At 38.2% G+C, this 21410-nt stretch overlaps 4 protein-coding genes across 5 annotated transcripts; 2 read left to right on the forward strand and 2 right to left on the reverse strand.

Moving 5' to 3' along the window:
- The first annotated feature begins 1556 nt into the window (after positions 1 to 1556).
- On the forward strand, positions 1557 to 19955 carry LOC107218897. Of its 2 annotated transcripts, XM_046743092.1 has the most exons (9): positions 1557 to 1848; positions 2794 to 2943; positions 3156 to 3283; positions 3385 to 3502; positions 3703 to 4849; positions 5051 to 5294; positions 6485 to 6660; positions 11384 to 11395; positions 19628 to 19955. In XM_046743092.1, exons 1-9 carry the CDS (start codon positions 1769 to 1771, stop codon positions 19844 to 19846), a joined length of 2274 nt encoding a protein of 757 aa, XP_046599048.1. In that variant the 5' UTR covers positions 1557 to 1768; the 3' UTR covers positions 19847 to 19955. The 2 variants fall into 2 exon arrangements, with proteins under 2 accessions (XP_046599048.1, XP_015512420.2); XM_015656934.2 differs by lacking the exons at positions 11384 to 11395; positions 19628 to 19955 and adding an exon at positions 6835 to 8402 and having other exon boundaries at positions 1558 to 1848; positions 6485 to 6721.
- LOC107218904 (signal recognition particle subunit SRP72) lies at positions 9654 to 12871 on the reverse strand. The gene is made up of 8 exons (XM_015656946.2): positions 12721 to 12871; positions 12448 to 12565; positions 12008 to 12263; positions 11343 to 11825; positions 10791 to 11153; positions 10403 to 10707; positions 10119 to 10331; positions 9654 to 9995 (listed from the first exon to the last, which is right to left on the reverse strand). Exons 1-8 carry the CDS (start codon positions 12818 to 12820, stop codon positions 9860 to 9862), a joined length of 1974 nt encoding a protein of 657 aa, XP_015512432.1. The 5' UTR covers positions 12821 to 12871; the 3' UTR covers positions 9654 to 9859.
- Positions 13714 to 14906, reverse strand: LOC107218907. The gene is made up of 5 exons (XM_015656949.2): positions 14768 to 14906; positions 14592 to 14670; positions 14391 to 14482; positions 14201 to 14306; positions 13714 to 14110 (listed from the first exon to the last, which is right to left on the reverse strand). Exons 1-5 carry the CDS (start codon positions 14813 to 14815, stop codon positions 14034 to 14036), a joined length of 402 nt encoding a protein of 133 aa, XP_015512435.2. The 5' UTR covers positions 14816 to 14906; the 3' UTR covers positions 13714 to 14033.
- LOC107218882 (general odorant-binding protein 19d) lies at positions 17611 to 19480 on the forward strand. Its single transcript, XM_015656912.2, has 5 exons — positions 17611 to 17735; positions 18280 to 18441; positions 18618 to 18723; positions 19174 to 19232; positions 19316 to 19480. The coding sequence occupies exons 1-5, from the start codon at positions 17619 to 17621 to the stop codon at positions 19346 to 19348; spliced, it is 477 nt and encodes a 158-aa protein (XP_015512398.2). The 5' UTR covers positions 17611 to 17618; the 3' UTR covers positions 19349 to 19480.
- Positions 19956 to 21410: the final 1455 nt, after the last annotated feature.

Consider the following 21410-nt stretch of genomic DNA (forward strand, 5'->3'; position numbering starts at 1 on the left):
AAATACGGCAAGAAAAATGTCGAGAGATCATTTCTTTTTCTTCCTAATCTAGTAGTCGGATAAATAGTTATGTATATCCGCACTCTAGGCAGCTGTATAATAGCCACGGTGTAAAGATTGAAAGGATTTTGCGACCGTTAAAGGTCTCGCCTTTCACTTTCGTAGGGAGTGCAGGATAGTCGATTCGTATATATAATATGTATAAACATACACGTTGCGAAGTTTGATTGACTTTTCGGTATTCCCGAGGCCTCGTGATGTACAATTTTTGTTCATTTTTGTTCATTTTTATTCATTTTTTACTCATACCCGAAATCCTTACACGCAGAATTCCGCTCTCGATGAAAGCTGCTGTTATACGCTTCAATTATCAGGAATGAGATTCTGTACTCGAGGACAAAAAATTTACTAATTTACTACTTTGCTGCGTATGCGTGAACATATAATTATATACACACTAGGTGTTTAAATTTCTTTTCAAGATTATTACAATGCGTAGATAATTAACCGAAATAAAACCGCGGTATTTCTATTATTAACAGCGGTCGACGGTAATAATTTTCACTTTCAATTCAATCAAGTTTTCCCTTTTTTTTTAAAAATATTTAACCAAATTGTAAGTTCAGATGAGTTTATGCGTGTATTTTCTACATAATTTTCTATATATATAATTAATGGATATATTTACAACTGTACATTGTGGTATATAAATGGAATAATATATTGCAGCCAAATAAATTGCACACCGTGTGCAGAAAATTGGCGACAAATGTAATTAATCGACGTATCAAAATTTGAGATGAAGTCTTTTTCAACCGCACTTCGAGATCGTATCATGATATTTTTCTAATACGTCGAAATGAGGACACGATAAAATACGGAAATCAATTCCTTTCTAATTTAATTCTAATTATTAATTCACGGATAATTATAAAACTTGAAATTTTTATATTTTTCCTACGTTTGAATAATAATTAATCATTACGATTTGCAATTCGCATCGATGTACGATCACGGAGAATAGTATAATCGAAACGCGTTTATCGTTAGATCGGTAAAATCAAAAGACCGTCTGACTCTACTTAGATAAATAATAAAACAACAAAAAAAAAACAAAAAACAATTGACGGCAGACTGACATTGCATAACGGTGAGCGATGGGTGAGCGTAATAGGAAGGCGGATGACACGACGGTGATACGGTACTTTGCGATTAACAGGTAGGCGTAAGAGGCGAGTACGTGACCGTAGTTTCAACTACAATGCTGAAAGTCGTCCTTGGGGGATTGCACGCAATCGTAAGTGTGCGTGTGTATGCATGAGCAATCCTAAGTATGCGTGTATGCATGAGCAATCGTAAGTATGCGTGTGTATGCATGAGCAATCGTAAGAATCGCAAGTTAAGTCGGCAGGCAGCGCCTCTATAGCTGGGTAGGGCTGTGAGTCGAAGGAAAAGAAGGCGGGGAAAGAAAAGAAAACAAAGAAAAGGTCGAACGGCGCATGCGCCGAGCGAATGATCGGAGATAGAGAAGAGGAAGTAAGAGAGTCGTTGAAGCGACAGAGAAAAGAGAAGGGGATTCGAGTCATTGCGTGGTGGGCAGTAATAAACGGCGTAAAAATATACACAGAGGGGACACCGAGGATCAGTAGCGGATTCCCGAACGCATAAAATTTCCACCTAAATGTATTTATTGACAAAGAGGAGGAGAACGAAAAGAATTAGCGTAACGTTCGTTGGTAAGGTGGATGAAGATTTTCCCTAGATACTGATGAGTTTGCAGGAGAGTTTGTTCTCCGAATACGTGGAGCGGGATATTAAGGAGTTTACCGTAAAGACGGAACGAAAAAGGTACGTACAAACATACATTCGTGCATATCGCCTTCGGACTAGACGGTAGCATAAATAAATAAATAAGTAAATACACCGCGTTACACGTTGTGGATTCGTAGTCGTTCTGAAACAATGACAGATTTTTACGCGTCTGAATTCCCTTACCTCGATACTTTGACTTGTGAAAATCAGAAACGGAGTTCGGTACGTACATAATTACATACATTATTTCTGGATCGTTGATATATATTCCCGTCGCGCGATTGCCGATTACTTAACCGTAACTAACGTTACGCGATCCTGTAACTTTAACGCGCGGACGCGTGAAGAACGGCAGGGCACGCATGTTAAAATACTCGAGGCCGTAATCGTAACGTGTAAATCAAGAACGGGTCACCTTTGCGCGGAATTCCGCTACGCTTGTGTTTGCACTCGTGTCAGCTTTTTTCCTCTATTTTTCTCCCCCCTCACGACGCAGCCGACGCAATGCGCGGGTGTTTTACTAGAAAATATGGCGGGTAGATTCGTCGAATTCAACGCGTCGACGATTATCGTCGCAATTACGGTTTATCACCGCGATGCTTCGTTACGTACGCTCGACAAAAATATCGTCGAGCGATCACGAACGGATGATCGTTTTACGTGGGCGATTTGAGTCGCAAATTGAAATGTTAAAAACGATAGAAAAATTATTTTGACAGGCGTACGAGAGTCGGTGGTATTTTATTTATTCGCTTGATATTCATTTCTTATTTATTTTTGCGGACTGGCGCGTGCAGTTCAGGAAGCCGTCAAAAGAGAAAGTCAGGTGTATTATGTAAAGCCGTGTTATACGTATTGAGCCAGTATCTACCAGTGGCGGGGAAGCAAGGACTTCTGGCACGTTCACTCAACGTCGACTTGCTTCGTTTTGTCCAGTTCGGTTTTACTTTCAGACGCGATTAGACGGGTTTTCACTTTCAGAGTACTCGTCTTCCCGCCTGTAAACAACTACAGGAGGTTCATCATACACCAATCGGTACAGGATCAATATCACGATTTATTGTACACCTTTTCTATCGGCCAGGGTGCCCAGCGAAGGACCGTCGTGTGCTACAAGACCGATGTCGTAAGGTACAGTCTCGGTCTGGACCAATGATATGACACGATCGTTTCAGCCGTAACGTAGCTTTGAGTGACAGAAAATTTGTATTTCCATCTACCCGAGTCTAGACTCTGTCGTTTCATTGAAACTCTGTAAAATTTGCTCCGAAGCTCCGTTACAAACTGAAAAAACGATCACAGATTATAAACTCTGCGAGTAATAAATTGAATATCGTCAAAAGGGATCCGAAGTTGAATGGTGCCTCAGCCGAAACGTGCGATTTTAAAGTATTGGACTTCGCTTGTGCCATGAGAGTAGAAGGGCACAGATCGGCGTTAGAATCGCCGGAGAATACGCGTCAAAGACAAGGTGTGTGTTAAATTATCGTGATTATTGATTGTTTGAACTGTTCTTCGTTCCGATATGTGAACGCGTTCCTCATTGCGCCGCGTTGCTTTGTGTCGTTTTAGTGAAATCAGTGCCATCCGTTGGAATTTACCGACCCCCGCCGGCGCGAAAAGCGAGATGTGACGTCCAGACTGATTCTCAGCAGGATCAACCAGCTTCCGAATCTTCGCAGGCATCTAAGTGAGTCAGTTTTAACAAAGCTGCACCTATTGTTCAGCTTCTCGCTTACGTATGTGCTGTATAAGGTTTTCCAAAATTTTGTGCATGTGAATTCACCACTGAATTTGGCCATCCTACTGGATTGTAACCCATCTTCATTCTTTGATTAACCTTACTTGAGAAAATGACTTCCTTGACAATATTTTTAACAATATTTTCAGGGCCAATCGACAGAAGAGACCAGACCGTGCAGTTTATGTTCCTAAACATCGGCGTAGTAACGAAGCCGAGGGAAGCTCCTTGTCTCGAGAAACTTCTAGAGTTCTACGGTCAACTAGAGAACGGCGTAGCACAACGTCTTCACCTACCCGTACGAGCCTCAGATCTTGTAATGATAATAGTGGAGCTGTGTCAGATGCCTATAATGGGACACAAGAAAGAGAACGTGAAGTCGAAGTCTCAGATGTTGTAACTGTTTTAGAAACAGATAGAAATCTCTCCGGGGCGCTTGAGATACCGATTAGGCAGGAATCCTCACAGACTCAACATATAATTGTAGACGATGTATTGAATACGAGTAGCAGTAGTAGCTTCATTGGAAATAACGACAAAGTTGTCAGTGAAATATTAATGAACTTCGAAGCTGATGTTTTTCTACCAAGTGAATCTGCGGCAGTAACTGAACAAAGTGTCGATGGCTATGTAAAACCGATGTTGAAGACAGAATGTACTCCTATATTAAATAGGGTAGACAATGAATCAAGAGATGCCTGTTTAATGGGAGAACCTGGAACAGTACAAACAGACGCACAGTTTAAAGAAGAGCTGCAGCAGTGCAAGACCAGACTGATATTAAGTAGTTGCGAAGCTGCATCGAGTGAATTAGAGATAAGCGAGGTTCGACAATCGCCAATGAGTGTAGAAAAAGGCGAGGGTGATGAAAATATTATCGAGTCTATCAAACGAGATGAATTATATCCAAAAATCGATAAGAACGAGGAGAGTTCAGATTTAATCATGTCTGAAAATCGTAACAAAAAGAAGGAGGAAACCAAAGACCAACTTCTGAACTGCGACGAAGTTGTTAATCACAAAAATAGAAGGATAGTTAGGCAAAATATAGTGTCAGATGTATTATTAATCACCGATGAGAAAGTCCGGCAAGATGCTATTATCAACGAACCACCAGCGATTCCGGTTTCTCCATCATTGCCAACAAAGGAGAAAAAAGTAAAAAAAATCGAAAGATCCAAGAGCAAACCAGCTCCACCACCTCTACCATCCTCCAAAGTTAATCGGGACGACTGCGATTGGGATAGCCTTTTTGACGATAATGGAGATTGCTTGGATCCTTCATTGATTGAAGAAGTAAGCTTTTTAACTATTATTGCAAAATGCATTTATTTTTGTCACCTTTTTATCTAATAGGTATTGTTTGCTCTACATTCCACAATATTGAAGAAAATGTAATCTGACTCACAATCAATAAGAACTGCATTGAACTTTCTAGCCTTCGAGCAGTGATGAAATGATATTTATTTACTACTCAAATTATCGTTATTTTTACAGTTAACTACAACCGTAGGCGAAGTTACGATAGAAAAACCCAAGAGTGACTATAGGGCGTATTCAAAAGCACCGGTGGAAGTGTCCAATGATGAGTTTGCGCATGTTGTTGAGATATATAATTTCCCATCAGACTTTAAAACTAGCGACCTTGCAGCTGTGTTTAGTCCTTTCAAAAATGGAGGATTCGAACTAAAATGGGTTGATGACACGCATTGTCTTGGTGTATTTAGCAGCCCTCTTATAGGTGAGTAAACTCGAGATATTAATTGTTTAGGTATACGCATAGTACTAAATGCTCTAAGTATGCAAATCGGTTGTGTTACTTGATCCATGCTGTAACATCATTTAAACCTGTCTCGCAACTGCCGCGTAACGCCTGCTTGGCTTCATGCGATTGAAGATAATATGAGGAAAGTACACTCAATCAGGTCTTGGCAATAAAAGAAGAAGTAAAATTTATGAATAAAGAACAAATGTTAGTCTCATTGCTCTTGAACCGGCAAAGATGTAATCGGGATACTACAGAGTTTAAATTGCAAGGAAAGCAAATGTTCCGCCAAGCTTGACTGAATCTCGATTAGATAAGAGCACATCAACTTTCTCCAATGGATGAAATAGATGCTCAGAAAATTTATGATTAAATCTTTGAATGGTGAACAAATGGATGAAATTGATGGTAAATTATTAATGACCGTCTCTCTATAATAGCAATCTGCCTACAATCAATAAATTCACACGTAGGCATATGATTGTATAATAAGAGTGAGTCAAATAAGCCGATATTTTGATCCAAAGTGAAAGTAGGAACTGCAATGTTACAACACCATGGAATTCAGCCAAGAATTTAATTCACGAGTTATGTAACTTGTTTGAATTGAAGAATTACACTCTCTATTTCCCCTGAGTCGCTTTAGGAAGTCCTTTATATTGTTACCTTTTGTCCGTCGACTTCAATATTCATGAAAATGGATACAAATTAATTTTCCAAGTACAAAAGTAATCTTAAAATTAACCGTTATTGAAAATCTAAATTAATTGAGTGCCTCAATGGGATAAAAAGCGCTTCAATTTCAAATCATCAACTCATCAACTCGAGACCTCTAAGAGTTATACCACGTGGACTAGCAACCTGATAATCATCGTGAAAGGGCAATTACTACTAGTAATGTCACCAATAATACAGTCCGAGGACCTTATGTTGAAATTCAGACACAGCTTAATAATTTACAGAAACAAGAAATTATAACAAGCTATTGCATATGACTTTGCAATCATTTTATCCTATTTCTCATGATTACAAACAATTAAATCACTTGGATATTTGTTACTAGAAACAAGCATTTGTCACTTGAAAATGTTTTTCTAGCAAATCAATTAATAAAATATGAGGAATTTCTGACAATTAACATGATTCGAATGGCATTTTGACTTTAGCTGCTGAGGTCTTGGCATCGGATCATTCGTTTGTAAAGACTCGGCCACTCAGCGAAGCGACAGCCTTGAGCAAAACGAAAGCTAGAAGAAGTGCCGAATTCTTACAGCCTTATAGAGCAAGACCAGAAACTTGCGCAGCCCTAGCAAGACGATTAGTAACTGGAGCACTAGGCGTGAGACTGGCAACAGCTAGACAAGAGCGTGAGAGAGAGAAGGTTGTGCTACGCGAGGCAAAAGGTATAGTTTTATTAAATCTCTTCATGTTACGAAAGAAATGTAATTATATGCTCGCATCGTATCATGCTCAATCACATATGGATTGTTTCATCAAAGAACATTCACATTTTCAGAGAGACGAAGGCTAGCTAACAAACAACGAGCAGATGCTTGGCAAGGAGTCGTAGCAGAAAAGTAGCATTTATTATATAGCAAGATAATATTGCAAAAATTCATAACGATGCCTATGAATACTAGTGCCTTGCTCATCTATTTTCAGTATCAACGAAAGCATAATACAATTTGTTTAACTGAGTCGGCCATAGGTGTTGGGTATTTTGGTATTTACAAAAACGCCGATAGATGAGTGTGGCATGAAAACGCTATTGTGATTCTTTCATGTCCTTATATTGTGATAAACTCCTAAGTTTTAAGTTTGATTAATATAGGTAATTATTTGATTCAAATATTCTTTTTTTTTTCATAACTGTATGCATATCATTTTAGAAATGATAAAAATATTATAATGCGTTGCCAAAATACTGAGTATATGACAACCTGAACACGATAAAACATGATATATTAGTGTAACTAATATGATGGAAATCATAACAGTTTATATACCTTTTCACAGTTTTGTGAAAACATCTATTCAAATAGTACGTTATGTACTGCAATGACTGTCTCTATTACGAATAAATACAGTTGAAAGAAACACGAAATAAAATATAATATATATATGTCTAAACGAAACGCGATTCAATTTCAGACAATAAAATCACTTATAATTACAAATTAGAGTTTTTACATCGTTATATTAAAATTTGAAAGGTTGCAGGTCGATAAAAAAAAAGTATTAAAATCTGAATACTATAAATTTTTTAGTTGAATGTGTAAAGTATTCGTATGTATAGTTGTAAACGTATAGTGATATTTATACGATGGTTAAAAAGAAGCTTATAATTTAAACTTTTATTTAAGCGGAGGTCGCGCGAATGCTGAGTAATTGTATTGCATAATAAAAATGTGTTGTTATTGTCGCGAATTTTGTATGTAATAGCGTTTTTGATGAAATGAAATGAAGAAAGAAACCATAAAAATATAAATCCACCGTGAACAGGTGGTAAATGGTTGTGTGATGTAACGACATGGCATTATTGTTGCTTTTGTGTGCAAAAACGTTCTGTATGTAGGATATAGTAGTTAATATAATGAAAAATAAAAATTATAACGTTGTGCCACAAAAATCTATACATATACTCTATATTGTATTACTGTTGAAGACTTTACGCACAATCGATGAAGTACATATATACCTAAGGGCTGTACTAATAGTCAAGACTTTATGTAAGATTTGGCTAAGATCGTCTTACCGCTATTCTAATAGTACGTAACTGACGTCTCAAGACTAATCTCGAATGCATAATATGACCTACTATTAACACAGCCCGAAATATACATGCAAAGTTTAGTTGTGAAATTTGAAAAGAAATTTTTAAAAACGAAATAATAATGATGATAAATAGTAATGATAATCATATTGTATTTTTATATACAATTGTTAATGATCTGAAATAAAAGCGTGTATCACGAAATCCTAGTCATTACACAAAAGACATGTTACCTATATTCTATGTTATGCTGCAATATGTATTTAACTCTGTCCAATGACCAATAAAAATATTTTATGTACTATGCGATACCCTGCAAGGTATTATTTATTCCACATCCAAGCAACTGTACTGAGAAACGATAAACATAATATTATGTCCATTATACCGTTGCCGTTAACAGACTTCAATCTCACAATCAGTTAAATGTCTAGCAATATCATCTCTGAATGTAATTTAATCGCATTCTTACCGTTCGCTGCTCAACTCCCATTTCTCGTTTGATCGCCTTGCCATTTTGTATAACACAACACAGTACGTATGCACATTTTAATCACACAAGTTCAAGCCACTTTCTTCGCGACGAACTTTACTCTTACAGAGACCGAACACAAAAACCGTATAACATTTCGGTAAGACCCGATTGATCAATCTGATAATTAAGCAAGGCATACTCGACGATGAATTCGCGAAAACGAAACGTTTTTCGAACCTACGGAGCAAAAATCAATCCCGATCAAAATGTTTGGTCTGAAGTGAGGCACGTAGACTACAATGTTTACAGTGAAAGGTTTGATCGGCGGATCTAAACGCCGGCTCACAATCGGCATGGCTGCCGCTAATATCAGCTTCGAATTCAATACTTATCGGTTATACGTTCAGTTTTCTGAATGAACTCACAACAAGACTAGTTTCATTATGGTCTCCCCTTCCTTCTACGATACAAACTCTGTTTTGAAAGTGTAAAGGCTGCAGATTTAGCTTAGAAGTTCACTCGTGTTTGTGTACACTTGAACTGGTCGAATCAACAAATGAGCGCACATTCGATACAGGTATCGCTGTTCAGATGTTTACGCGGCGAATTCTCGCACGGAACTGACGAACAAAACTGAAGGAATAGATAACGTGCTGCCGATCACGAGAATGTAAACAAATTCAAGGGTAGGAGCTGTCTCACCTGAGTCGAGCTCAGCCCTTTCAGTCACGCAATTCATTTACCTGTAAATGCAAAACATTCGCGATTTTGTATAGAATATAAATAAAATGACAAAATGAAAAAGGAAAGAAAAAAAGGGTGCCACTGTGGTGGTTTCTGTGACTCACCTGTGACTGAAAGAGTTAAGCAGGGTACATGGAAGATATATGGCTCTGAAGGCGGTTGCGTATAGTGTTTTTTTTTCTCGTTTGCGTAAGGAAGTTAATATCGTAGTTTTTTTTCGAGTAGATGAAATAACTCTTTTCATTTTAAATTTATTCTCCTTGTATGGCGAATATTTAAGAAATTAAACCCGAACTCACTATTATAATTTCGGGAGTATTTGGCCGGTGATTGAATCAGTTTGAAAAGTTAAAATTGCTAATAATGAGCGGTTTAATTATCGGGACAACATTTACACAATGATATATGTTTTTTTTTTTACCTTTTTACCTAGAAATTAACCTTTACGCCCAAATTTTAATATTTAAAATGAGAATAGTTGTTAGTACCCGGTCATCGTATGTCAAATAGTACATGTGTATATTGCAAATGTTACCCAATATTCAGGTATTACCACTTGCCACCTTTCTTCTTTTTCTTCTGCTGCACTTTACGCTGTTGTTGTCTGGGGCCGGCGGGTTCAACTGCAGGACTTTGGCGAGGATTCGGAGATGGCTTTGCATTCGCTGGCATCTTAGTTATGTCACTGTAATAATTTGAAGTTTGATCAAACAAAAATTCAGTCTTTATTTATTGGTGAATCAAACGAGTCCGGAACAGATGCAATATAAGTTATTAAATCCAGATCATCAAATGTTTTTGGACTTACTAAAGGTCACTGGCACCGGCTGCAGCTCCCTGGGTTCCTTTCATAGCAGCGTCTCTGTTTCTTCTGTCTCTCTTCTTTCTAAATCCACTACGTTCGTGTCTTGGTAGCCACCTTTCAGGATCCGGCATTGAATTGAGGTCACAATTCTTTGGCAATTTTCCTTTACGCTTACGCTGCTTTCGTTTTTTCTGGGCTAAGTCGGTTCCAGGTGTTCTGTAATTACGAATAACGCTAATACACCTGTTCTCTGCCTAATAAAAATCTAATACAACAATCTTACGTACCCAGGTGACTGCTCTACTTTACGCTTCACCACTTTAGTACCAATGACCCAATTACTGGACTCAAGAGCATCGACGTCAGTTGTTTCTGCAAGATGGTGAAGCGGCGGTAATCGTTTTGATAAATTCTGTGCTCTGATAGGATCAAATTGCGCATAAGCTATCACTAGCTGGGCAAGAGTTCTAGTATCGGTAGGAGAAGCCTGGAGTAATTCCTCTAGGCTTGCAGCTGCTGCGCTAACTTCTCCTCCTCGCAAATGAAAGTCTGCTGCCTGACGCCACAAGGTACCCAGGTCAGCGGTGCTCTCCTAAATTTCGAACAGGGGTTTACAAATTTCTCACACAATCAGGAAAACTCAGAATCAACGAACAAGTCCAGAAATTGATTTACCTTATTTTTCTTATACCAGTTCACCGCTTCCTTGAGGACGGCAGATGCCTTTTCCCGATTGTTATCTGCCAGGTGAAGCATTACCAATGCGCTAACTATTCCAGGCATCGATCTGTCCTTCTCGTTCAAGTTTTCTAAAATTCTTATTGCTTCTTTTCGCTCATCATGACTAAGGAGTAGCTGGACAGCGGCAAGTTTCATTGATAGATGGTTATCGTTGACTGCATGTTCGTCCAGTAATTTGACTGCGTTTTTGGCCTTGCCTTCTTTGCTAAGTTGAATAGCTCTGATTAGCGATAAATCTGCGCTAAGATCGGGATGCTGCTGCGCCAATTTTGTGCATAGCTGCTGGCACTGTTCTCCCTAAAAAAATGGAGTCCTTATTTTCATTCCTGAATATGCCGTGCCTCACGATGAGAAATAAAAAAATCGAGGTATCCGAACGTGATCTTACAAGTAAAAACGATGATTAATAACAGGATTTAAAATTAAAATGAGAAAACATCGTCAATGTATCTTGATTAATCAATTCACTATCAGTTGAGCACGTACTTGATTAGTATACATTGCAAGAAGGCACTGATTGTAGGCAATGCTCTTCCGCTGTCTGGACGTCAGCTTGTGCTCCAAACCTTCGTGCGTTGCGTTTCGCATCCTCTTCTTGCTGTCAAACACGTTTTGATCTTTATTCAGAGTGACAACATTGTTACTTGCGACAGCGACTAGGGCGACGTCATCTGGCTTGGCTTTTAGCGCCGCTAAATACAGCTCTTGGGCTTCTTTTTCGCGCCCCTGTAGGTGAAGACAATAGCCGAGCTGAACCTTAATTATGCCAATTTCATCTTCAATGTCCTCCTCAGTTGCTCCATCTTCTTCCAGTGCTTCCCTGCACATCTTTTCAGCAGTTCTCAATTTTTTTTCAGCCTCAACTAGTACTGCTTTATTAGTGCCGTTAGTGCCTTGAGCCACCAATCGGTGAGCCGCGTTGTAAGTCAACTCATATGTACTTTCTCTCAGTGAAGGGACTTCTATATCCTTGAAGAAAATGATCCAAATGATTAATGAGAAAATCTCTCTACTTATTGTCTTAGATCCAATGCCACTTAAGCTTTAAAATCATTCATAAATTCAAAAAGGTATTTAATCGATTCTGAGCAAGGCTTACAATATGAAAATGAACAGTTACTCTTTCCATCAGAAAAAATATAAAATCTTACCGATCCTTCAGCAGCTAAGTTAGAAAGAACAGCGGCAAGGTTTGTTTCTCTCTCATCTTCATAATCGTCGTTTGAATTTTTAATGATATCTCGATAAACAGCAAAGCATTCTTCATACTTTTCAAGGCGGTACAAAATCTGAGCCTTCAGTTCTTTGATTTTCAAGGATGGATTCTGAACACCTTCTACGACTTTCAATGCTTCAGGTACTTGGTTCAAGCGGTATAAGCAATATGCTTTTTCAAATTCCAAATTCCTGCAAATGTTGTTGGTATATAAAGTTACAACGATGAAAATGAATTGCTTTACGATTGTAACTAAAACGTGGCACGAATCAGAGACAGAGAAGCGAATAATAAATAATTGCGTTAAATTTCTTCATCCATAAATCCTGAGCCCAAGTGAATGGTTAGACTATTGACATCTGGCAAGGTACTCACGCTGACAGTTTTGGGTTTTTCACAATGAACTGCAAAGCGTCATTGAACTTTGAGAGTTGAATGCAACAGATGATTTTGCAATGGAAAGCTCTTTCCTCGTCCGCGGAAATGCCGAGGACTGTAAAATAAAATACAATTCACAAATGATAGCGGGCCGCGAATCCAACGATGTGCACGTTTATAGGTTAAGCCCGTGTCAGACTGACGGAGCCTTGACAGCCGCAAACATTACTGACAAAATTTCACAATACAATCATCGGTCGACAGTCTTACTTCTATTCGCTGTCTTCAGCGCCCTTTCGTACTCCCCATTCTGTCCTAATTTATTTAATTCTGCGTACAGAGCAGGCAGATTTGTCTCCTTCGAAGCCATGTTGGTTTTAAAACTAAATTTGGCAGAAGTTCCAACGGGACGTAGAGGCTGATCCGATAGTTCACAAATTCAGCACAAGGTAACGCTACTAATCGATCAAAGTGTGAAAATAAAAGGATAGAATTCAAACGTATGTATCGACATTCCTTTTACGTTTGAAACGTACATGGGCCGAAAATAATGTGAATAAGAGAAAAGATCAATTCACATTGCATTTTGATTGAGTTAAATAATATTTTTCATAGTTGTGTTGATATATTAATTGTTCTAATTTACATCTATCGTGTATTTTTTAACGAAATTTATTACAGTGGTACGAATTCTGTACGAATCGCAATTATCTTAGCTATCGCCTGATTATTTACTACCTAACTTACAGGCAGACACAATACGGCCTTACATTGCCTTTAGTTAAGCGAACTACTTGAGACGATTATACATTTTGATCTCGTTATTGCCAATGAAAAGCCCGAAAGAAAAAGCTGGCACTCTGAAGCTCAACTTTGTTTAAACAGACACTTTCAATTTTGGCCAAAATGTTTATGGATTTTGAAAAACGCTAGAATTAAGTTTCACATGCAACGTATCGCCATTATTTTGCGTTGCTATGCCTCAGTCACTTGAATGATGAACAAGAAGATGACAGGTATGAATTCTAATTGACTATCTTCAGATTTTGTTTATGATTACAGGTGTGCAGAATTTTATTAAAAAGCAGCAGAGAAACATTTTTGGTTTCACGTAACAATTATACACGTACGATTCTTAATTATCTCATACTGAAGACTCATCGACTGTAATTATCGTGTGTATTAAAATCTTGGATTAAATTTTAACAAATCCTTCATTAAATAAATTTATTTGTTACTGGATTAAAATATAACAGCAAAGAGGAGCTTGTGAAGTTGACATTTATTGATTGGGATTCGTTTATTCATCCCAGCTTCGAAAGTTCATACATATTAACATTCACGCGTTGTACATGCACCTTCAGATAAAACAAGGCTAGGATATATCAAAGTAAAATTAAGAAAAATAAAATCGACATAAAATGTAATACCGTTAGGATAAAATCTTTGATTTTGCAGAATATTGCTATGGTTCTGGGTAATTGAAAACATGCATTTCACGCTTAATACAAGTACAATTTTTTTTTCTGACGCGATCTCGCAACGGGTTTCGTTTTCCTAAACCTAATCAGACGGAAAGCTTGTTACAAAACGGCGAGAATTCGCGATTCCATCATGCATTTAAGCAGCTTCGCACCGGTACGGCACAAGGTACTTCCAGCTGAAATGGAAACGCAGCGACAGTTAGTTTGCAATTCTTACGAATTCGTTATTTATCAATCACACCGTGGTGTTGTGATGAAAATCTTACTAAGTCCGCTGCACTTGTTGACCACTTCGTCCGCCTTTGCTTTTGGGACATCAGCGGGTAATTTTGCACGGAAAACATCCTCGTGCACATTTCCCTCAGCGTCGTACTGTCAAGAGAAAGAACCGTAAAGTATCGAAAAAAAATATGAAACAATCTCACGGTGAAGGATAATTGTGATCGAAATGCTTACGACTCCGATATGTCTGAGGTAACAAGCGGCAAAACATGCGAGCTTATCATCGTCCTCTGCTATTTGTCCTTGTTTCGCATTCTCTACGACACCTAAAATGTGATTGTTTGTTACAATTGTATACAACTAAGACGAAATAGCGCAGCGATATTAAGGAATGAATGAAAATAATAAATAAGAAATTTTCTAGGCTGTTCTTACTTGGCTCGACGCCTGACTCGACAATACAGGATTGCTTGTAGCTCTTAAGTTTGGCTATCTGTTCATCCGTCAGTCCTCCCTAAATAAGCGAGTGAAAATACATTTTCGATAATGATTTTCTCGTCGGAAGTTGTGTTAAGTATAAAAATATTAATCAGTGTAATCTAATTACGTACCAAAGAACCAGCAACGCAAAGGGCGAAGATGACGATCAGTACCTTCATTTTTAATGGAAACAAGTTAAATTTATATTCCCTTTCAGGAGAGACTTACTGTCGTGCGATCGATCGTGATGATGCGAATTGTAACTGATCTTCCATCGATTTCTCGGTCCCCTCTTATATACCCGTGAGTGCGGTTCATTTCGAATTCGTTATTCAAAACTCACGAGGAAAAAGGATAACCCATCCCACCGTAGACTGTCGGATTCGAGGCTAACGAGGTGTGCTGTTAACCTGGACCTGCTGCAGTTACACGGTATTTAGTATATCGATGAAGCCATGTCTCTAAGGGCCGAATAAAAAAATTAAGCTGACGACCCTGGGACTCCTTCTTTCGTAACAACGAATTCGATTGGACAATAGATGTTTCAAACATTGATACTAACCGATGAGAAGTTGTTTTTAAACGGAGAATCGGTTTCGACTCCGAACCCTTTAATTTCCAAAATTCTGAAACTCGATTCTGCATGGCAACTGCACAATATGCAAATTACGAGAATGCACCGTAGTTCTGACGAGGCAACTTTCACAATCTCTCACTTTCGAAATCCAAAAAATTACCTACGAAAAAAAAATTATTTTTTATATAAATTTCATTGGAATAATATTATTTTTGTGTTCGATACAGAGTTAACACGAAGTTGAGTGCAATGCCGGTTTTATGGTTTCGAAGAAGACAATTCCTGTACATACCTACGCGCATGCTTCAACAAATCGAGAATGGCATACGCGATGAGGCCAAACGGTGCTGAAAGGAATCAACAACTGAAAGGAATCGCTGAATAAAATTAATTGTTGACGATATTTGGGTGCGTTTCGTACAGGAACGGAACATCCCGACTTAATAATAATATTCCGTACATAACGACGAGAAGGAAGAAAAAAAATATACAAGAAATGTGAGAACCACGATTACAACTATACACAGCATCGTTATTTCTTTAATAGTTAGGTTGCTTATTTTTGCGCAAGTTTGTGCAGCATAATCGACATCGCAGCTCGTTGATTTTATCACATCTATAATTAGTGACGATTGCGACTTAGGTAGCTTCGCAGAAAAAAAAGTTATAACGATATTTTATAACAGCTGCTATTCGTTGAGAATTAATGTAATGTAATGTAACGTATTTTTTTTTTCAATAAATTCTGCGTTATTCACCTGTGATATTTGCTCAGTCTGGTGGTGATGGCTTCCGGCAATTTGTGAAGAAACTATCAGCTAAGTATGACGACTAACGTGAATATTTTCAATATTCAAATGTGTTCAACAAGTTAGTATTTCGTTGCATGTTTGTCGTGTGATTATTCATAGTATTAAATTGACAATTATCGCTTAATTGTGTGCAACTTGACTCACAAGTAGGTCTTAACATCACAAGAATCGCCTACCACGGATATGAGAATCCGTCATAGAAATGATTTGCTACACGAGCTCGCATCTCGGAAAATTTATAACATTGTAAAACAGCGATGGCTGATTAGATTCGTCGTCTTTTCTGGTAACACAGGACACTATATATTCATGCAATACGCGTGGCGTGAATAATGATGCGAAAAACACGATCGCAGTGCGTTCTCCAATTCAACAGTTCCCTGAATCGATGCATATTTATGAACCAATGGATCCCGAGAGCTGTACATACATGAATAAAATCGTTATACTTCGAAATCACATTTATCCGCGTTGTTTGCTCGAATAAACAATTCGATATATCGTGGAACACAAATTAACAAGACCGGCGTAGCCGAGAGTTACTTTATACACGGTACGTTACGAGGAATAAGATCAAATCTATCTGTGTGAAAGTTTATTCGTCAGTCCGTCGAGGATATTAATGATAAAAAATCGTTCGTCTTGGTTTGCGAAGCCCCTGTCGACGTGTCCGAAAACGAAACATGGACGCAGATAAGAAATTGAATTATACATAAGATAACATCTCGACCACCTTGAGGCCCGTAGCCGTGATCCGAATTCCGTATAATCTAGTTTTCCGAAATTGCGAAAGCAATTCTGACCCGTAGGACGTTTCAATCGGTACTGGAATATATTTATATTACATTTGAACTAGAATTTCGCTGGTCAAGGGCGATGCGTTACGCATTATTTATACTGATCTATAAATTTCCAAATATCCGGTGCATTGTATGAGCCACAGGCTCTTTCCACGGTGATGCGATACAATTACGATGCGATTCTCTAATTACAAGTGCGAAGGACTTCGTATTACACCCACAGCCTGAATATCCGTAGATCGAGGAAGCACCTCGTGCAACTGCTACGTGTGAGATCAATCTCATTGTTTCACGTAACTTGGATTTTTTTATTCACCTCAGTCATGATCACGCGATGTGAATTATCTGCAATAAAATCTAGAGGAATGGAACGCGCAATTTGCCTATTCGCGTACCTGCCAATATTCCGTGATCGTTTGACCGTGCATTTTATAACTCATAGAGCCAACTTTGTTTCAATAAAAATTTGACGCCATGTTGTAAATTTTTTACTCACGTATTAAGAGGCTTCCTCTGCGCTGCGATTTGGGCCTAAGTATTGGGTCCTACAGACTCGTACAAATAGCTCATTAAATTACAGCTCAAGGATTTCTCGGGTATAAATGCAGCGTTGTTATGTTATAATAATTAGCTACCGAATCATCAGCAGTCAAACGAGACAAACTTCTGTTTATAATGATTCCATGATTGGTGGAAAATTATAGCCTCTCCTTCCATATTGTATTGTTCATTTCCCCCTACCATACATCGCTTATTCAGGATAGTAATTAATTTTGTCTCGTTTCGCATATAAATGGAATCAAGTCAAAACAAACTTCAGAAGAATAAAGAATTTTCGCAAACAATCATGCAGCTCTTCGTCACTTTAACCTTTGTCTTCGGCGTCGTCTGCTTTTCGGCAGTATTCGCAGTGAGTGAATAAATAATATTTATTTTTTGCACATGATATTTTACACCGTAAAGAATTTTAAGCCTTTTAGTTACGAAGAATCGCGACTTTCTGCAGAGAGAAAATTATTCATTAATTTTTTTGGAGTACAATGTGCTCGATTAATTTTATACCGACGTAATTTCGCAAAGCTCCATCAGCCGGTAGCTTCAATAATTGCAATCACACTTGTTCATTCAACGTACGCTCAAAGTCAACATAGGAAATTCGAATTTCAACAAAACAGGAATCCCGTCAATCTATTAAACATGATGTTTAAAATCAGTAGAAAAGCAAACATTGAATCGAATGGATTGCAGTAGAAAATTACCCGAACTCTATTTACACAAAATTTTGTCAGCATTTTACGAATTATCTCAGCAGAGAAAATCCAGGAAAATATCATTGAACCGTGACGTCATTTTGAATTCCAAGAAAAGCGGCAATACAGCATTTACGTAAATATTTGCTTTTCGGTTGTTCCGTTTCTTTTCTTTCAATAATATAAATTTGATCAAAAACCAAGGGTAATCCGGAGCTGGAAGAACATTTCAAAGAAACTTTGAAGAAATGCGCCGAAGATTCGGGCATAGATCTGGCTGATTTGGAAAGCGTTAAAAATGGGGAAGCAGCCGCTGACGAGAAAATGAACTGTTTCGGCGCTTGCATCCTCAAAGGCATCAACGTGGTGAGATGGCTTGAAAATGTCACACTTGCACATTTATTGTTAAAACTTAAAAGAAGAATCGACGTTTCTTTTAAAATCGATCTATTTCTAACTGACAGATCGTCATATTTCTCAAAAGAATTTCATAATACATTACATGACTTCGTTCTGAACAAATTTTATTTACTTATTCCCAGCTTGACGAGGAAGGAACCGTTCATAAGGAAGTGGCTATCGATATGATACCAGAAGATGCGCCACGAGACGAGGCGATAAAATTGATCGAGACATGTGCCGAGCACAGTAATTTCAATTTTTCGATAATTATACACGTTACATGCATTTAGAATATCGCGTGAAAATCAATTTTTTTCAAATTGGAATATCCGATCTGCAATCGGTGAAAAAACTCTTCCGTAAACTCCAAGAATTTCCCACTGTTATTTTTCCATTTCATAACTCTGAGCTGATACGATATGATTATTCAATCGATTATGAATTGCGGACAACGCGTGGAATCACACGGTAGAAATCACGAAACTGCAGGTTATTTATTCTGCACGAAACCTCAGCAGCGTTGCATTGAACTTGTGATTAAATTGCGTCCGCATTGTGTCATTAATCGTAATGCAATCGGGTCTAAAGCTCGTGACATTTATGCGTGAAATGTTTTAATATTATAATTTCTTAGTTCCATGTAGTTTGCTCTGGTATATGATTTTACTAACACGACTAATTAATTTCGTGCTTCAGAGGGTAAAGACGATTGCGACACGGCCGGTCTCATCTTCAACTGCTTACTGGACAACAAGGTGAGACGAGAAGAAAATTTCACCTCTTGGTCTCACAGTGACATACGTAAAAATCTAAACGAATTTTTTTCTCGTTATTTCAGGCTGCCCAGATGTTCAAAGTACCTGAGGAATAATGTCGCTGGCACGGGTACAATAATTAAGGACTCGGTCACGGAAATAACGGCTACATGAATTTGTAATTAACAATAAACCGATATTGCAGTAGAAATTATTATGCTAAAATATATAGACGTGTTATTGAGCAAGGCTTGTTGGTCTATAAATCGCTTTTCTTCCTTCTCCTTCATGCGCGGAAATCACGTTCAACGTCGCGTTGCCATCCATCAGAACTGCGGCGGTAGAAACAAGACGTTTCGACTATTGAAAGATGGACATCTGGATTCTGCAAGCAGCTGGTCTCGATCAGGGATCACCTTATCACAGCTTCGTCGAGAGGCAATTCACCGTTATTTGGACCTAGTGACCTTTGCACGGTGAATATTCGCTCCACTCGCTGGCCGCGCTCTTTAGAATTCGTTACCGAGCGAACCGCGACGAAAATTCGACTAGAGCCAGTAAGAATTAGCGTAAGAAAAAGAAAGGAGGAAGAGCGAAAAGTGAACAAAATTTAATTTGTTGGAAAATTTTTCTAAAAATAATATCCAAGTTTGCTGACTGGAACTATAATTTATGCCAGAGAATTTTAATTTGGATAAACTTCAAGAGAACAGTTTCGACCAAGTGTTGTTTCACCGATTGAAAATTTCTGCGATATCTTGATAAGTACGAGAAAAATAAGAATAATTGTAGTAATTTTCCCACTCGTCAGATCACGGGTTACGTAAATAACAATACGACGTGGAGACGATGATGGGTGAGTAATGCACGGGACATCCGTCGTTCAGAAATATGAGAACGTTAATTGCCAGGTGAAGAAGGATAGGAATAAGCTGGCTAATTCTGACAGCCAGATATTATTCTTCCACCTCGTATAGTCTTCCAGATTATTGATGATGAGGGGAGGAAACAGGGTTATCTGTATGTATCCGAAGAGTCGAAGACTAGAAGGTTCATTGGCCTCTGCTTAACTTAGCTCCGAGGCATTTCTGGCACACAATTTGCGTGCGGGTCTTTGTCTGCTTGTTTTGCGTGTTATTAATCAAGACAGACTGATTAATTGCGATTTTTCTGACGCTATCAAGATGGGATGAAAAAATTTCGGCCAGTTCATCTCGGGTTCAAAAACCGGGGAGAATATCAGCCATTAATCTCTGGTATTTATACTTCGCTCGGTTGCATGTATGCGAAAATTAGGATCGATATGTATCACAGATGAAAGCCAAGAGATTAGAGCTTGGTGTCTTTAAAATTAATCGGTTACACGAGTTGGATTCACTCGACTCGAGATTGCAGCGATTAGCGAACCTGAGATAATTGCTACTCGCATACACAACGCGATTGAAAATTCATCTTGAATCTTGGAAGAGCCCGAGTTTTTATACGACGGGTCTTATATTTATACCCACTTGAAAATATTGCTGCAGGCTCTCGGTGAATTGATATTCGTAAAACGAACTGGGTTGAATATAACGTGGTATTTGCTTGTACTAGCTTCTTGTTTGCACTTGCCAAATTTCGCAAAATTCTTTCATGTGCTTGATCGGTGTTGTTTATTCAATGTCACAAAAGGCAGACTTTTACCATTTCCATGGAAATTTTAAATCTCTCCGTTATTTAGTGGAACCGTTTGACGTCAGTGTTAAGATTCACCCAAGGCTGTAATAATTTTTCTAACAAAAAAGGAGGGGAGAAAAACTAGACCTGGGATAGAATGAAGATTGATGATGTCTAACTAGTGCTTATACTCGTCGATTTCTGTACGCCTCTCAATGATCAAAATATACATACATATATATATATATAATTACATGGTTCACCGTTCGTTTGTTCTTTTTTCGACCACGATTTCAAGGACAGAAACTTCGTCGTTATGATTAATAATTGTATTTTACAGACCAAAGCGGTTACGATACGTACCAATGACCCGCGATGACGCACGTTTTCTTTTAATCGTGAGACAATATCCGCAGGTCTGCAACAATGCTGACACATTTTCTTTCCCACTTGGTGCATAATTTACGTAATGAAAAACCACGGAACGTGCAACAGTCACGATAAGCAACGGTAGGGATAATG

The sequence above is a fragment of the Neodiprion lecontei genome, chromosome 6 (genome assembly GCF_021901455.1).
Source record: "Neodiprion lecontei isolate iyNeoLeco1 chromosome 6, iyNeoLeco1.1, whole genome shotgun sequence".
NCBI lineage: Eukaryota > Metazoa > Arthropoda > Insecta > Hymenoptera > Diprionidae > Neodiprion > Neodiprion lecontei.

What these genes read in the sequence shown, in the direction of transcription:
- LOC107218897 (XM_046743092.1), top strand. Translation starts at nt 1,769, where the DNA reads ATGAGTTTGCAGGAGAGTTTGTTCTCCGAATACGTGGAGCGGGATATT. An exon ending in GTAAAGACGGAACGAAAAAG is followed by an intron (nt 1,849 to 2,793) that starts GTACGTACAAAC and finishes TTTCACTTTCAG; the next exon opens with AGTACTCGTCTTCCCGCCTG. An exon ending in GAATACGCGTCAAAGACAAG is followed by an intron (nt 3,284 to 3,384) that starts GTGTGTGTTAAA and finishes GTGTCGTTTTAG; the next exon opens with TGAAATCAGTGCCATCCGTT.
- LOC107218904 (XM_015656946.2), bottom strand. Translation starts at nt 12,820, where the DNA reads ATGGCTTCGAAGGAGACAAATCTGCCTGCTCTGTACGCAGAATTAAAT. An exon ending in AAAGTAGAGCAGTCACCTGG is followed by an intron (nt 10,332 to 10,402) that starts GTACGTAAGATT and finishes TCGTAATTACAG; the next exon opens with AACACCTGGAACCGACTTAG. An exon ending in GCCGGTGCCAGTGACCTTTA is followed by an intron (nt 9,996 to 10,118) that starts GTAAGTCCAAAA and finishes AAATTATTACAG; the next exon opens with TGACATAACTAAGATGCCAG.
- LOC107218907 (XM_015656949.2), bottom strand. Translation starts at nt 14,815, where the DNA reads ATGAAGGTACTGATCGTCATCTTCGCCCTTTGCGTTGCTGGTTCTTTG. An exon ending in TTTGCGTTGCTGGTTCTTTG is followed by an intron (nt 14,671 to 14,767) that starts GTACGTAATTAG and finishes TCGCTTATTTAG; the next exon opens with GGAGGACTGACGGATGAACA. An exon ending in CAACAAGTGCAGCGGACTTA is followed by an intron (nt 14,111 to 14,200) that starts GTAAGATTTTCA and finishes TTTCCATTTCAG; the next exon opens with CTGGAAGTACCTTGTGCCGT.
- LOC107218882 (XM_015656912.2), top strand. Translation starts at nt 17,619, where the DNA reads ATGGAATCAAGTCAAAACAAACTTCAGAAGAATAAAGAATTTTCGCAA. An exon ending in GCTTTTCGGCAGTATTCGCA is followed by an intron (nt 17,736 to 18,279) that starts GTGAGTGAATAA and finishes TCAAAAACCAAG; the next exon opens with GGTAATCCGGAGCTGGAAGA. An exon ending in CGAGACATGTGCCGAGCACA is followed by an intron (nt 18,724 to 19,173) that starts GTAATTTCAATT and finishes TTCGTGCTTCAG; the next exon opens with AGGGTAAAGACGATTGCGAC.